At 36.6% G+C, this 17,850-nt stretch overlaps 1 protein-coding gene across 1 annotated transcript in view; it reads right to left on the bottom strand.

The window, feature by feature from the left end:
• FBN2 (fibrillin 2) overlaps positions 1 to 17,850 on the bottom strand; it is a 250,342-nt gene that overhangs the window by 84,873 nt on the left and 147,619 nt on the right. The window contains exons 16-20 of the mRNA XM_078067554.1: positions 15,679 to 15,831; positions 11,748 to 11,801; positions 10,010 to 10,135; positions 7,056 to 7,181; positions 2,063 to 2,182 (exon numbers count right to left, since the gene is read on the bottom strand). Of these exons, the coding sequence (XP_077923680.1) occupies positions 2,063 to 2,182; positions 7,056 to 7,181; positions 10,010 to 10,135; positions 11,748 to 11,801; positions 15,679 to 15,831 (579 nt within the window). The remainder of the gene's footprint in view (positions 1 to 2,062; positions 2,183 to 7,055; positions 7,182 to 10,009; positions 10,136 to 11,747; positions 11,802 to 15,678; positions 15,832 to 17,850) is intronic.

Genomic DNA, 17,850 nt, shown 5'->3' with positions numbered 1-17,850 from the left:
TGTGAGCCATTTATAGAACAGTTTAAGATTAATTTATATTTAGGGAGTTTACACAATATATTCTAAATCTCTAAACATTCTAAGTGTCTATCTAGTTCCTATATGCTCTAACTAATTTTAATCACACTGGGGAATTTTTATTCAGTTCTTAATATAGACACTTGGCTCTTAGGAAAGAGCAGTTTGCAGGCTGATCACCAATTAGAGCCACTGTCAGTCCTATTAAAAAATTTTGTAGTTTTTCCTGTGTATGTTTCACGATCTATTTCTTCTTTAAAGTTAGAATTCTGTTTCCAGTGAAAAAAAGATAAAATGATGTCTAAAATTTTTTTTTAAAGATTTTATTTATTTGACAGAGAGAGAGACAGTGAGAGAGGGAACACAAGCAGGGGGAGTGGGAGAGGGAGAAGCAGGCTTCCCGCTGAGCAGACAGCCTAATGCGGGGCTCGATCCTAGGACCCTGGGATCATGACCTGAGCTGAAGGCAGACGCTTAATGACTGAGCCACCCAGGTGCCCCAGAATGTCTAAAATTTTAAAATATTAAGTAAATTTCTTTCTGAGCAGCTCTAGGCTGGGATATTCAAATTTGATCACAACCAATAAAAACTCATAACACACTGCTGAGAAAAATACGGTGGTGTTTAGTTGCCCAACATAATGACCTGGTAGTAAAAAGTCTCTGTTCTTTTTTCATTAATAAATACAAGATAAAAGACCAAAATAATAAAAGTCTTTAGGATGAAGCAAAAACTAAGATACCTTTGATGCCCAAGTGGCATATAGGTTTAATTTTCTGAGACATTAATTAATTGACATTGACAATTAATTGACATTAATTAATGCTGAGTTCATTTCCTTTGCACAATAAAATGACTCTATCTCATTTGGCAATTGCGGCCTAGCAAAAATATTTTTGCCTCACCTGATCCAACCTCTGCCCTTCCCCCAGTGGAATTCTATAAGAAAAAAAGTAATGCCCCAGGCAGATGGCAGGCTATTTCCTAATATGGAGAGCTGAGCAAGGCTCAAATTTCACCAGCTGCACCTCACTGAGAGATGAGGAGCTGGCATTTTCAAAGGGCAGGTTTTCACTGATAAGTTTGTACCTGGTCATTTCCCTTCATGTAACAAACAGGTCCTCTACCATCCAGCTAAACACTGTTAGCATCAGATGTTATACCGAAAACACAATTGTCTTGAGCAAACATGAAACTGAAAATTCATACTGGCTGGATAACCAACAAAAACTGCCAATTTATCTGGCACTGTGTAAAACTAAAATACCTTTGTATCTGGAAATACAGATTGAGTTTACTTTCAAGGTGGATACCAGCTAACTGTATGAACTGTCCTGATCCTGGCCAATGGGGCCACAGACACGAGAGGCAGGACAAAATGAGTGGTCCAGGTCTTCTCCTTGCATGTACTGAATCGCTTCTTACAGCAATAGATCAGACCATCTTATACATGTCCTACCATTATTATCACAACCTGACCTTAAATGTTTTCAGACATATAAAGAGATGTCAGTCCGGAAGTTTTAGAATCTTTCCGAAAGCAAGAAAATAGTTCTCTTTTCTTCCTTGGGCCTATACATTTATGACTGATGGGTGAAATGAAAAAATAATAAACTCCTTCTACTTGTTTAAAGTTTAAAATCCTCAAATTCTTGGGCTGTTAACGAGTCCAAACTCTATCACATTTTTGCTTTGAAGCTTGTCATAAAAAGTATGCAGCAGGGATTTGATTGTATCGGTACCGAAGGCATTCCCAGGGTAGCAAACATAAGTATGTGTGTGGCATGCAAATCCTTATAACTTACAGCGTAATCTGTCTACTCATATGAAAGGAACGCTTCTTAGAAGCTAACAACATTCAAGAGCCTGCCTGTTTATGCTATCATGTTTTACTCCTATCTCGATAATGAGAGTAAACAATTAAAGCAACTCCTAATTACTCGCTTCCTATGATCATGTTCTGTTTTCATCCACGGTAAGGCCCGCGGTCTCCGCTTAGGTTGGCAGTGAAACTCAAACACCAGTGCCATGCATGCATCTTACCAATACAGATCAATCCTGTTGAGCTGAGTTTGCTGCCAGGAGAACATTCACAATTGAAAGATCCAAGGTTGTTCCTGCAGGCCCCATTGACACATGGGTTGCTTTCACATTCATTTATATCTACAATCCAGAAGGAAAAGATTCTGTTAGAACTGCCATGTGTTCTGGAAAATATTATTCCAACAAGCCATGCTATGCCAGAATGTCTGGTAAACTTGGCTCTTGCAATTTTAATATGGATCTATGAGGCACAAAGTGAATGGGGAATGGAGACGTTGAAGTTTACAGTGTGGATACACAGACATGGCTAGGGGCTCAGGAGGACTATAGGAATCAGCCCAATATTGCGAAAGGGGTTAGTGTGTTACTCGTCACTATTTCACTACCACTTTACAGAAATTGGATTGATTTCCCCCACAATAAGATATAATTGCCCTGTGGGAAATCTGAATTCTGAATACACGGAAAGCAACATATATATTCCCGGGTACAATATGCTGTGCACAAACAAATGTTGACTGTTTCTGTCATCTGTGGCTCTGGGAGGTTTTAGAAGAAACATAAAGCCTGTATTAGAGACAATATATCACAATGCTGGCTTTCATTCCAAACTCCTGGGTACAAGTCAGGAAATCAGGGATGAAGCTTTAATACTGAGTAGAGCATTCTCTTCCAGGCCCCTCTACCTGCCTCTCTCCTCAGCCTGTTCACATTTAGATGCATGGTGTAGAGAGTCTGTTAAAGCACAATTGATTTTGGTAAAATAGAAAAAGAGAAAAAACTTTCAAATGCTTAAAACAGACCTTTACTATCATTAATCTGCTTTGAGTCCTTAATCAAATTAGACCACATAATCTAAACAATTGCTACTGAGGGTCAGAAGTAACCAGAGCACGCCCATGTTCTCAAGCAGTAACTAAAGCAAATCTCAAGCCAACAGAATTAGTTTAACAGGAGTTAATTAAAAATAAATACAGGCTTCAGTCCAAGTAATAGAACCAGTATCCAAAACTGACTCTCAGTATAAATTCGACCACTCAATTTAAAGAAGGGACGCACAGATTTCTCTTTGTACTTGGTTAACTATGTGAAACAGGTCAGCATACCTCAAGACATTTTTTGCTGCTGCTGAACACAAGGTTTCTGAGCTCACCACAGCACTTTTTTCTAAACACCTCTTTGAATTAAATAGCAAATACTATATTGAGGAAAACATGAAAATAACTAAAAGGCTGCAATGCTTACTCCTGAACATCTCAAGTAAAATATAAACCAAACTGGTCTTGAAAAGGCAGGGCTCACTACTGATTTGCAAGTCTTTGGACTTGAAATGCAAATTTAAAAATCAATATGGAAAACAGGTATGTACTTTGCTACTTCAAAATTACTAAAGTAGTACACAGGTACTAATTTAATTCTTGAAGTAGAAACTGAGGAAACATGAATGCATCTTTTTTCTTCAGGTTTTTTGTACCAAGAAATCCTCCTAAAGGAAAAATACAAGAGCAGGTTTTATAAATACAGCACAGATTTGGAAAGAAAACATCTATTCCAGAGTACTGAAATTCTTTTAGTAAAAACACAATGTAAAAAGGGAATCAGATAGCCAAAAAAAAGGAGGAGATAACTAATCTGAGGACAAATTATATATAACTCACCTATTAATTTCATTTGTAAGAAGCTCTCCAAAAAGCAAAATGTCAGTATCATGTATTTCTAAATTCCTATTCTAAATTAAGCAGTTATGAACTCTAAAACTATAAACACATGCAATGACAGCTACAAATATCAACTGTTTAATTTTTCTTTAAATACAATGTTTTTATGTTACAAATGTCATGGAACCAGGAATTGAAACAGTTCACTGTACATTCCTGGAAATAAACTTCAAAGCACATCTGGTTTACATTTAACTAGTTATGTCACTGGAAACACAATCTAAACCACAGTGCTTGCTGTAAAAATGTTAACTTTCACAGACTCACAGAGCTTAAACAAAAAAAAGCAAAATAAATTTTTTGTAACTTCAGTCTGAAACATCAGAGGATCTTTATTATTACTGCTATTTATTATATATTTAAAATAGCCTGTTGAAAACATAAATGACAAGCAAAATTAGTGATTGTAGTAAATATATACAGAGAAAGCTAGAGTCTCCAGTGAATCTGCTAATAATTCCCTGCCTCATCTTTGGAAATTAGTTTAGAAAGAACAGAAAAAAAGAGAAGTGCTTCGGGCAGACGCATTTACTGTGTGAATGCAATGGCAGAAATAAGAAGACCCAAGGGAAAAAGAGATTCATGGCCTTCAAGTCTTGTTTTTTTTTTTTAAACCACTTAATAAAATGCAAATGACTTAGCAGTGGGAAGAAAGTGAGAAATAAGTTATTTGGTTAGGTTTCTCACAATAAATCATTTTTATTTCTACCAATGTCATAAGGCTAGAGCCAAAATAGTTCTCTGTCATTTCTCTTTTATTTACATAACATGAACTTCTTTCTTAGGAATGACAGATATATATTTCATATTAAAGAAAAGGCTTAGGTTTATCAGGAACAATTATCCACTGGACAAAAATAAAGGGCACTCATTCTAACCAACGCTGTTGCCTGATTTGGTATTAATGTCCCTCATGTGTATGTAATCATCCAACATTCTATTATAAACATCATTCGCTCCTACTCTTCAATTATTCCTATGGGCAGGCGGGTCCCTGCCTTTGATTTATGTTTTTTTTTTTTTTTTTTTTTTTTTTAAGATTTTATTTATTTATTTGACAGAGAGACACAGCGAGAGAGGGGAACACAAGCAGGGCGAGTGGGAGAGGGAGAAGCAGGCTTCCCGCTGAGCAGGGAGCCCGATGCGGGGCTCGATCCCAGGACTCTGGGATCACGACCTGAGCCGAAGGCAGACGCTTAACGACTGAGCCACCCAGGCGCCCCGATTTATGTTTTGATATTTGGGCTCTTAGTACCCTTCGACTCCATTTTACCTGTTAAAATGGTGGGAGTATGCCATAAATATCACTGACAATTAAGCATACAAACAGAACTTGGACCAAACCAATTCAAAGACAGTTTAGTTTTCCCCATCATGTGCTTCTCTCAATAGCACCAAAGAGTATTGTGACTGTGGCAGGGAAATGAGTTCATCAGCTTCCCAGGTAAACGAAGAAGGTATCCTAAGGTGCTCTTGCTTTCAGTGCTTCTTGATATTTAACAGAAGGTTATCCTCAAAAACACAATAGATAAAACTGATAAACGGCAGTGGGAAGGAAGTGCAGAAAGTCAGGAATAAAGAAAAAAAACCACAACCCTTGAAATCCCTTCTCCCATCCTCCAGAAAAATGTATGGAGGATATATGGCTGAATATTTATTTTACCAAGTACGTGTCTCAGAGCAATTCTAAAGGATGACAGGTGTCAGAGGGGGTGGGAATGGGTGCTAGAAAACATTCTAGGTGAGTATATTGGCAAAGCCTGAGCTACTCTGAAAAGACAGCTTTTCTATCTGACAGAAAGATCTTCAAAACTGTTAAGTTTTGAAAAGAAATGCTCAATTACGGAGAGGATGAGTCTTCAAGTACTTTAACTAGGATTGGAGTGAGTACTCTTCTTGGGAGGAGCTCCTCCAAAAGGACAGTTACCAGGACTAAGTTTAGAGAATGTGCATTTTATACTGAGGTTCTCTTTTCTTATTTTTCTTTTTTCCAGGCTAATTACTGTTTTTCAATGGCCCCTCCAATTCAATCCAAACTTAGAATTGCACTTTGTAATTGCATTTCATTGACTTCAGCTGAGTCATCTGTGTTCTGGCCTCTTGTTCAAGTCCTAACTTGTCTCTGTTCACAAGAATGCTTTGAAATGAAACAATAAGACAAAGAGAGAATGTTAACATCTTTTTGCATCATATTACTATTGCTGTTTTCTTGGCTACAGAGTCACTAAGAAATACTTTAACAGATAAGGAAAGGTCTGTTCAAAATAATTAAGGATGAAATCTTTTTTTTTTTTTTAAGTGACTTTGGCAGCAGTTTCTGGATTCGAGAATGTCATCAGACACTTCCACAGGCCCACACAGTGAGACTTAAAAAGAACAATAATTAGTAGTCATACAACAGATTATTCTGAAATACACAGTTCTTTGATCAAGAAACAAAAACATAATTGAATGCGCTGCTTGCTCAGCTGGTATCTCAGCGGAAATGAGGCCTTTTGTCATGTAAGTCACCCACATAACGTCCCCTGTATAGAAATGTAGTTAGAAGAAAATGAGGAAGTTTTTAAACAGTGATTTATGATCTAGAAACCCAAATGATAAACTTTTAAATCATCAAATAGAAAGGACATCTTTCTTAGACTATAAGTTTACATAAGGTGGCCATTTTTACTCAGGCCCCAAATATTTTCTGGGCCAGTGTCTGAGGTATTATCAATCATGTCGTAAATAAAACGCCTCAGGGCTGACTTTGCCATTATGATTCAGGTTCCCCAAGGCCGGTGTGAATGTGTCACCGTAGTTTTTAAAAGGGGAAAAGAAAACAAACAAAAAGCTGATTATTTTATTTCAGCAAGTAAAACACACTGGCTCTTTTCACTTCTCCCCCCCTGCAAACTTCAAAGTGTTTGTTGAGATTTTATCTGAATGGAACAAAACTGATAGATTTGTAAACTGGGTTAGGTACAGGTTCTTTCTTTCTTTAAAAAGAATTTTTTATTTGTTTGTTTGTTTATTTCAGTAATCTGTACATGCAACACGGGGCTCAAACTCATGACCCCGAGTCAGGAGACACAAGCCCTACCTATCGAGCCAGCCAGGAGCCCCAGCACACGCTATTTCTAAAACTGGCAGATGAGCTGAAAGACATGATTACATTTAAAAAATACTCAGACAATAGTCTGTTTATTATCTTGTTCCATCCATGTACTTGGTGAACATCTGTGTCTATCTAGGTACTTACTACACACACGTAAGGCAAGGAAGGTGGCTCTTACCTTCACACGTCTCCGTCTCAGTCCTGAACACGTACCCGGGGGGGCACGTGCAGCTGTAACTCCCAGGAGTGTTTCTGCACAGGCCATTGTCACAGAGCAGTCTGTTCACCAAGCACTCATCAATGTCTGAAAGCAACCATCGGAAGACAGGGGATACACACAGTGAAATGAACAGCCCAGTGGCCAACCAGTTTTTGTTTTTTCCCTTATCCCCTCCTTGATTTCATCTCTCCTTTAAAAAAATTAATATATTTTTAGTTCAAGTATAGCTGACATACAATATTAGAAGGGTTTCAGGTCTACAACATAGTGATTCAATATTTATATACATTGTGCAATGCTCACCGTGGTAAGTGTAGGAATTATCTGTCCATCGCCATACAGAGTTTTTACAATATTGACCGTATTGCCTGTATTCCCTATGCTGTACTTTTCATCTCCATGACTTATTTATTTTATAACTGGAAGTTGGCACTTCTTAATCCACTTTGCCTATCTCACCCATCCCCCCACCACTCTTAGTCTTTTTATGCCCAAAGCACATTCCTTGATCTTAAGCAAAATATATTTGGTTTTACTCATATGGAACATTCCTATACTGGTAGCTTTTTTCTGATTAAAATTGTAATAAAAGGGGCGCCTGGGTGGCTCAGTCGTTAAGCATCTGCCTTCGGCTCAGGTCATGATCCCAGGGTCCTGGGATCGAGGCCCACATTGGGCTCCCAGCTCAGTGGGGAGCCTCCTTCTCCCTCTCCCTCTGCCTCTCCCCCTGCTCATGCTCTCTCTCTCTCTATCTCTGTGTCTCAAATGAATAAATAAAATCTAAAAAAAAAAAAAAATCAAATGACACTTTAAAAAAATAAAATTGTAATACAAATGCATTAAATGGCAGTTAAACAAAAGGTGTTTACTACTCTTTCTCCATTATTTTATCTCAGAACTATTCATTATTAATGGGAAATTAATGATCTATTTTGTGGAATACTCCTTTAGCAGTCTAGAACAGCCTAGAAAATATCATCTACAGCTTAGGTTTAAGGCTCACACAGTTTTATCTTCTTATCCACACTCATTTTTGCAAATGTAGTTAATAACAGAAAGAAATAAAAACTGCAGTTTGGAGAGAATAGTTCCTTCAACTTACAATTTTAGTCTTGCAAATAACAATTGTACCTTACACCAAACAATATGCACAATGTGTGTTGTGAAAATTTGGAAAACAGAGATTAGAAAAATATTTGTCATGATTCCATCAGCTCTGATATATACTATTTTTTGTGTTTTATCTGATTTTTTACCCTTTGGGTGTTATGTTTTTCTCCAATGCTGAATCTTGATTTTTAAAAACTGACCTTATATTTTAAACATTACCATAAACTTCCCCATGATTGTCTGTTGCATTAAGTGCAGTTATTTACCCGCTAGTCCATGCTATGGGTTATTTATTTACCCACTAGAAAATATCCCACTAGTCCGTGCTATGGGTTAAAATGTGTCCATCAAAAAAAGTTATGTTGAAGTCATAATGTGACATTACTGGGAAACAGGAACATTTTAGAAGTAATTAAGTTAAAATGAGATTGTTAGGGTAAGCTGTAATCCCATATGACTGCTGTCCATAAAAAAGGGTAAATGATGTGAGACACAGCAGGAAGATGATGTGAAAATACAGAGGGAAAAGATGGTCATGTGACCAAAGTGATGCATCTACAAGCCAAGGAACATCAGCATTGCAGGCAAACACCAGAGGCTAGAAGAGGGAAGGAGGGATCCTCCCCCAGAGCCATCAGAGAGAGCACAGCCCTCGGGACACCTTGATTTTAGACTTCTGGCTTCCCAAACTGTGAGACAAGAAATTTCTGTTGCTTTAAGCAACTCAAATTTTGGTACTTTGTGACGGCAACCTTAGCAAACTAAAACTGAAATTTGGCTTCATTTTTATTTTAAAATGTAGTTTTAACTCTTATCAAAATTGTGCATATACCTACTTTAAAAAGTGAAGGAGCACCACGAACCGTGTTCAGTGTATAAATGCTCACTGAATCTCCCTGTTTTCAGTAGGGTGCCCGTGTGCTCAACTGCATTTGGGAATTATGCTGGAAGCAACTTTGCTTCTGGTAAATATAAGCTAACTGGTTTACATATTTTTATGAATTTCAATAATCTTTCCCTGTGAGTATCAAAATCTATTATAAGTACATAATATTTAATACAGCTTTATACATCTATCTGTATATATGTCTTCAACTCAAGATCATATGAATATATTCAATAATAAAAGCTAGTACCACAAGTGCAGAAAAAGGTATTTCTTTCTAATTATAATCATCAAGACTTGGATGTAAGAGTCATCAATGGTTAGATGTAACAATTATTACATATGATGGATTAAACACATTCATTTTATAAAAGTGGACTCAAGTACTCTATGAGAAAGTCTAAATTCTTCACAAATTCCTGAATATATGAACTATGTACTTGAATTTTTACAAACATTCTCTTATAAACTACAAAAAGAAAAACGAATCTCAATAATCATGTTTGGATAAGTTGTAGCAACTAGTTGTTTCCTTGTAAGTCAACGTTTTCTCAACCTGTAATACTTTATTTTCTTAACTTACTATTATCCATACTGACCTGTTAACTCTGAAGTCCATTTCTTAGTGAATAATTACAGGATTAAGATACATGCAGAAATACAACAGGCCAATAATTGGGTATGCATCCATTCATTTGGGAAAAGAAAGATTTAAATACTAAGTTATGCCACTAAAAATTTTGTTACTGTGTAACAGAATTGGGTGGATTCCAATATTTTTATCTCTTGGTACTAAGAAGGAAACAAGAGAAACTGTAAGATCTGCAGATTTAGTCACTTATTTATATTTCGATTTCTCTTATAATCCATGAAATTAAACTATATACAAGACTCTTGCATAAATATAGCAACTTACCAATACAGTTTCTTCCAGAAGAATCTGGTTCATAGCCACTGTTGCAATTACAACGGTAACTACCACGTAAATTTTCACAAATTCCATTGGCACATATATCAGGATCCAGAGCACATTCATTGATATCTGCATTAAATGTTGAAAGCTTAATGCTCACAGACATTTTATTGTTTGTTGATACATGTAGGCCTAATAAAGACCATTCAACATATGAAGTGTTTAACTCTGCAAACCCACAATCTGCATGTATTTCAGAAAGGGAAAGGAAATGAAAATAAGGAATAAGAGGATAAAATTGAGGGATACAGGACAACTCTTGGTAAGTTAAAAGAAAAATGAAGGGAACTGGCAGAAATTCAAAAGACTAACCCATGTAATGCACCTGTATTTATGATAAAATTAATAAAGAAAATTATAGGCTGTTGGCTCAAAATCCAAAGGAAAACTTAACTGGATATGTATTATAACCATCTAATTAAAAGACAAACATTTACTAGGGTGAACTATATAATTTTATGGTCCCCAAAGGCATAGAATATTTCTATTTTATTATCATTTTTTACAGTCAGCTAAGTAATATGATATTTAATAAATGTTTCTCATTATTGATAAGTTGAAATTAATGGAGAGGATAGTTCAAATGTGGATGCTTGAGAACACAATGTTTTACAATAAGCCACGAACTGGACTACTCTGTCAGCCATGGGCAGTAAGACTTGAGGAATGACGCACTTATATGAGCAATCTAGTAGTTCCAACAAGGGGCTGGCTCTGCTGGGGAGACCATATTGAGAGGGAATGAGAAAGAGTCACAAAGTCAAATTTTGGTCACTATGCTCAAATTTTAATCCTAATAATTGTGTTCTAGAATTTGGGAGACCTTAATATACTCCAGAAATGTTGGCTTTTTCAGTTTTGGGAGAAACATCCTTGTAAAAGTTTATTTATTCTGGTTTTTGATGTTCATCGCAAAGATGCAATACTGCCATTGACTAATCTATAATGTGTCTAAAATCTTCTCAAACACAAAAGGAGAAGAAAATATATGTAAAGTGAAGACTAACAGTAACTTACAGTTTAAAAAAAAACACAAAAGAAACTATATGTATATACTATACATATAGAAAAGAACTTAGAGTAAACTTTTACATACAGTAAAAGAACTTTAAAGTTATAAACACATATTTATTTACTATTCAAGGTTTCATAGTTGAATTTTGTGAATCATATTACTAAGTTTAAAATAGGAAAATGTCAATGAATTTCACTACCTTAGTTAAATTTAGAAACATTTCAGTATTTTTAGGCATAAATAATCTTAACTTATTTTTAGGGTAGTAAATCCCAAACATAATCCATATCAAGTATCTCTTAAAGATTTTTTTTAATCATGTCAGCACCATTATTTAATATTTTTCTTTAAAATGACTCATTTTCTTTAAACCTAAATACCAACTTTAGTCTCTTCTTAAGCAATAGTACCCACAAAATTATGGGTGTAGTTTGTTAGGGACATTTTCAACAATATATATTTAACAGATAAATATTTATCTATTATGAAAAATGTGCATCTACATACCACTTAATAAACCTATCTTATAACCACTATTCTAAGAGATAATTTATCTTATTTTACACTGATATATTTTTAAAATACTAAATACATTCATATTCATGTTCTAATCATAAAGCTATCAATTACATAATTACTATAAGAGTGAGAATTGAATAGAGTTACCTCTTCCATCCACAGTGATCCCTACTCCACTACTACAAAGACCATGGAATTCAGCTAGAAGATTAAAAAAAAAAAACACATAAATTAAAAACTTCAAACTCTACCTCTCCATACACGAATCACTTACATCACTCCAAAAAGTACCATGAAGAAAAATTACTGGCAATAATTTTTAAAATGAAAAAATAATTACTATTTTCCAGCACATAATTATTGTAACAATTCCAAAATCACAGATCAGCATAAAAAAAATTAAAAAAACACTAGTGATTATCACTGAATATAGTTAATATATTGATAAATGTTACAAATATTTTCTACATTGGGGAGGGTATGTGCTATGGTGAGCACTGTGAATTGTGTAAGACTGTTGAATCACAGACCTGTACCTCTGAAACAAATAATACATTATATGTTAAAAAAAAAAAAAAGGAAAATAGTAGGAAGGGAAAAATGAAGGGGGGGAAATCGGTGGGGGAGACGACCCATGAGAGACTATGGACTCTGAGAAACAAACTGAGGATTCTAGAGGGGAGGGGGGTGGGAGGATGGGTTAGCCCGGTGATGGGTATTAAAGAGGGCACGTTCTGCATGGAGCACTGGGTGTTATATGCAAACAATGAATCATGGAATACTACATCAAAAACTAATGATGTAATGTATGGTGATTAACATAATAAAATAAAAAAAATACAAAAAAAATGTTAAAAAAATATTTTCTGCATATGGAAACTTTAAAAAAATCCAAACTGTATTGTAGAGAATGTTTTTTTAATTTTTTTGTCTCAATAACAAAATTATAATAGACAATACTTCGTGTAAAAGCATTTACCATGTGTCTGGTGTTATCCTAGCATTTTACATCTAATAATTTATTTAATCCTCCCAATATTATAAACTGGATATTTTTTAAATTTTATTTTATTATGTTAATCACCATACATTACATCATTAGTTCCACGATTCATGGTTTTCGTATAACACCCAGTGTTCCATGCAGTACGTGCTCTCTTTAATACCCATCACCGGGCTAACCCATCCTCCTACTGCCTCCCCTCTAAAACCCTCAGTTTGTTTCTCAGAGTCCATAGTCTCTCATGGTTCATCTCCCCCTCCGATTTCCCCCTCTTCATTTTTCCCTTCCTAATACCTTCTTTTTTTTTTTAAACATATAATGTATTATTTGTTTCAGGGGTACAGGTCTGTGATTCATCAGTCTTACACAATTCACAGCGCTCTCCATAGCACATACCCTCCCCAACGTCCATCACCCAGCCACCCCATCCCTCCCAGCCCCCACCACTCCGGCATATTTTTTGTTGAAATGTAGGTGACACACAATGTTACATTAGTTTTAGGTGTACAACATTGTGACTGGACAATCTGATATGTTCTGTTGTGCTCACAAGTGTAGCAACAATTCCTCACCACAAAACACAGTTACAATACCACTGACTGTATTCCCAGCGCTGTACCTTCATCCTTGTGGGACTTACTGATTCCATAACTAGAAGTCTGTACCTCCTACTCTCCCTCACCCACTTGGCCTACCCTTTCAACCCCTCACAAACATTAGTTTGTTCTCTGTATTTGTGGGTCTGCTTCGACTTCTGTTTAATAGTTTGTTTTGTTTTTTAGATTCCACATGTAAGTGAAATCATACGGTAATTGTCTTTGTCTGACTTATTTCACTTAGCATCATACCCTCTAGGTCCATCCTAGCTGTTGCAAATGGCAAGATCTCATTCTTTTTCATAGCTGAGTAATATTCACAAACTAGATACCATTAGTTCACCTCTCTGACACCTAAGAAAATTGGGACAGAGATGGAAGTGACTTGCTCAGATCGTAGAGGTTTAAGCAGGAAACAGGCTTGGACCCTCTGCACTGTGTCATATACATTTCATATTAATATCCCATTTAAATATAGACTATTTAATGTTTTTTCTCAGTTATGTGGTACACCACACTCATTCAAGCAATCTCTTAATGATGAAATCAGGTTTGTCCAACTTTTAGCCATTATAATACATAATATGAAATTCAATTTTATCACTAGGTTAATCTCTTGGAAGTAAAACTGCTCAGAATTTATGCCTCTTTTTAAGGCTTCTGCTAGTTTTCCTCTTCCTCCATGTGTCAGGTTAGCCTTCTATCAGCAGTATGAGAGAGTACCCATATGGGCAAAAGCAGTCATCTACACTTTACCAACCTAATAAACAAAAATGATGTTTTATTTTAATTTTCTTTTAAGTTTAGCACATTCTTTCTTGTGGTTCTCTACCACGTGCATTGTGCTTTGTAAAATCTTATCTGTGTACATTGCACTTTTTTCTATAGATGACTTCAACTTTCCTTACTGATTAATGCAAATTCCTTATAAATTACGGAACACATTTTTCCAATTTATATGTGTATTTTAGTGTTTCGTTTCTGCTCTGAAAGTCCTTTATTATTACAAAATAACAACAAGTTAATATATTCTACCTATAAGAGATTACTTTGTTAAGGTCTAATGCAGGGAGCTAACTTCATATTTTTTCTAATATTTATCAACAATATTCATTACTTATTTCAGTCTTTCCTCACCAACCTAAACAGCATCTTTATTGTACCCAGCATTCCCATTTAAAGTCACGTCTGTTTCTAGATTCCAAGTTTTATTAATTCATTCATCTTTTTATCTAGTCTTTGTACTTCTTTTTTAATATGCATAACTGACTTCAATATTTTTAGGGCAAGATTTCCTACACGAACTCTCCTTTCTTTTAAAAAAAATGTAGGAAGAGAGAAATGAAGGAGGGGAAATCGGTGGGAGAGACGAACCATGAGAGACTATGGACTCTGAGAAAAAAACTGAGGGTTCTAGAAGGGAGGGGGTGGGGGGATGGGTTAGCCTGGTGATGGGTATTAAAGAGGGCACGTATTCAATGGAGCACTGGGTGTTATACGCAAACAGTGAGTCATGGAACACTACATCAAAAACCAATGATGTAATGTATGGTGATTAACATAATAAAAAAAATAAAAAAAATGTCATGCTCAGTTCCTTCTAGAAGAATTCTGAGATTTGAACAATCTACTTAGGATTTTCAACAGAATCACAAGCCATTTCCCTTTGCTAGAGTGCATTTCTTCCACCCTCCACCTGGAATGTTCTTACTCCTTTTTTCAAGACCAAACTGAGCAGATGCCCACCCCCATCCCCAGCCCCGTGAAGTCCCTCCCAGCTTTCTGGGACCACTTACTGCTCCTTCCTCTGTGTTCTCCAGTTCTCTGTTTCTGTCCCTCTTAAGGCACTAAGCATACTAACCTGTAGTTTATATGTTTGCCTGTTTATGCTCTCAACTATTCCCAAATTTAAAGAAAAAAAGAGATTGTGTTCATTTTTGAATCCCTACTGTACTTACACAAATTCAGTACAGATTTGGAAAAATATGAATAACTAAGAGTCATAGAATAGTCAAAGACTTAGACCATGCAATATGCCTGTATTTGTGAATAAACTGGTAAAAATGTTTGTGACTTGCTGGAACTACTGAAAGACTGCAGCCTAAGACCATGCTGTGGCAAGATGAAAAATGCATAAAATCAGGCTCTTGCGACTATAACCTTGAAAGTAACAAGTGGGTTTTATGCTATTCATCTTCACGATGATACAAAAGATCGAAAACAGTGAGCCTAAGGTATCCACGTAAGCAATCTGCTGTAACGATCCTAATTAGGTCAGCAAATACGTTCTTCTGTTCCCTGTGTGTACTCTGCCCAGAGATCATAGGTAAATACAGGCCAGATCTCATTATATGCCTCAAATACCAACACACATGTGGAATTCTTCAACCGAAAACAGAGCCGATGCACTCCTTAGCCAAATATCTAATGTTACCTTTCCAGATTCTTGACCAGATGCAAAACTGGCAAATGGGACTACCTGAATTTTTAGCAGGGCAGGGCTGGCAGGGCTCCCCAAAACCGTAGTCTGGATTGGCACAGCAGCATTCGGACTTGGTCACCGCGCCAGGGAAAGGACGAACGCACACTCCCTTCTTGATCCCACCGTAGCACGTACTGCGCATGTGAGTATCTAAAAGGAGGTGGAAGAACAATGATTTGAGATGCTGACAGAGATAAAGAGATTTCAAAACTGAGGGCTTCTTTTAACCTAAGTGGCTAATAGATGGGAAGTTTCTGGAGGGCTTCTGCCACTTTTCTTTTTATCTTTAGCATCTAACAGTGCTCAGAAATCAACAAATGTGTATTGTAGACAATTCCTTTTTTTTTTTTTTCCTCCACGAAGTTTTATGCACTACACAAGCATTCATTATCACCCTTAACCCCCAGGCCTTTTACAGAAGCCGGTATAACGCCACTGTTACAAACAGCACTTTGAGCTCTAATCACTGGCTAGCCTATACTCAAAATGACACGTTATTTCTATTTTGGAAGTTCTCAGGAACAGTGAAGTGCAGGGAAGTAAACAACCTTGAGAGGACGCTGAGTGGTTGTGAAATTTCTTACTTCAACTTTCTGAGTTAGAAGGCCTTTCTTGTCAACCCCCAGCTGACTACTGTGAACTACGTTTTAATCTCAGACTCTCAAAAAACCCAGTGATAAAAATAATAGCCACTGCTATGTGTCCTCAGCATTGTATTACAGACGATGTTTTACAGACATCATCTTTTTTTTTTTTAAAGATTTTATTTATTTATTTGAGAGAGAGAGCATGAGAGGGGGGAGGGTCAGAGGGAGAAACAGACTCCCCGCCGAGCAGGAAGCCCAATGCAGGACTCGATCCTGGGACTCCAGGATCATGACCTGAGCTGAAGGCAATCGCTTAACCAACTGAGCCACCCAGGCACCCTACAGACATCATCTTGTTGAACATTCTGATCAACAACTCCACAGGACAGTGATCATTATCCTCATTTCATAGATGAGGAAGGCAAGGTTCAGAGGTATTCCTCAAGGAGCTCCAAGTCCTAGACTACCCACTGCCCAAGCTGGAGTTCATACTCAGGCTGTGTGACTTCCAAAGCTCTTCTTCTTACCGCTGTGTCACGCTATGTCCCAAAGAAGCATATCCTGCTTAGGCTCTCGCTCTGAATTCTCATAAAATATGCTACAACTTTATGAGACAGTTAAATGGTGAACAATAAAAAATGCAGATCACCAAAGAGGCCAGAGAAGCAGCATAACTTTTAAACACTACACTGACATAGTTATTCACAACTTGATGGAAATAATTTTATCTACTTATTACACAGAGTAACCCACTGAGTCACCTTCTGCTTTCTTATGATCTGGTGATGTTTGTCATTAAAACAATGAGATTTATAGCTGCACTAGACGATGAGATGTGTGAACGCTCACACGGAAGCGGACATGAGATTTACCACAACAACCCTACAGAGAGGACATGTTGTCCCCTTCTGCTTCTGCGGAGACAGAGTTTAGCAAAGTCAGCTCCGGGTTACACATAAGAGTAGGACTTGACTCAAAGACAAATATGCACAAATAGAACATAGTTTGATTTACAATATGATTTTTGTGAGTTCTTAGGATAACATCTATTATCTCAGAAGGCATCACAGAGCGGTCAAATTTATTTCTGTGTACATGTTGAGAAGATAATCCTTGCACAATTTTTAGAAGCAAGTCGATACAAAGCTGATGGTACTCGTTGGAAGAGTGAGACAAATTATATACTGCTCTGGGTTACGGATTATCTAAGTTGTTTAGAATACCCAATGCCAGAAAAACAAAGTAACGTAACATATGTATAGGTTTCGGGGGACATGAATTGTCCTGGGTTCTGGTCCCTGTGGGATGGACCTTACTCAAAATATTTAACACTTGCCTCATCCATTAAATAAGGATAGAGTTTACATAATAAATGAGAGTTGTTTGTTAAGCACTAAGCACAGTGTGTAAGACACACAGGAAATACTCAAAAAACATGGTGACTACCTCATTTCTCTCTTCTATTTTTAATGAGGACAGTCAACCTTTTCCTGTTAAAAGGTACCAGACTGGAACCCTAGTTCATTATAACTAAACACTGCTCACAGGTGAACAGGGTAAGAGGCATCGAAAGCACCATCAC

Source organism: Halichoerus grypus, chromosome 2 (genome assembly GCF_964656455.1).
Source record: "Halichoerus grypus chromosome 2, mHalGry1.hap1.1, whole genome shotgun sequence".
Lineage (NCBI taxonomy): Eukaryota > Metazoa > Chordata > Mammalia > Carnivora > Phocidae > Halichoerus > Halichoerus grypus.
The sequence above is the reverse complement of the archived record's forward strand: the minus strand, read 5'-3'. Positions and strand labels throughout refer to the sequence as shown.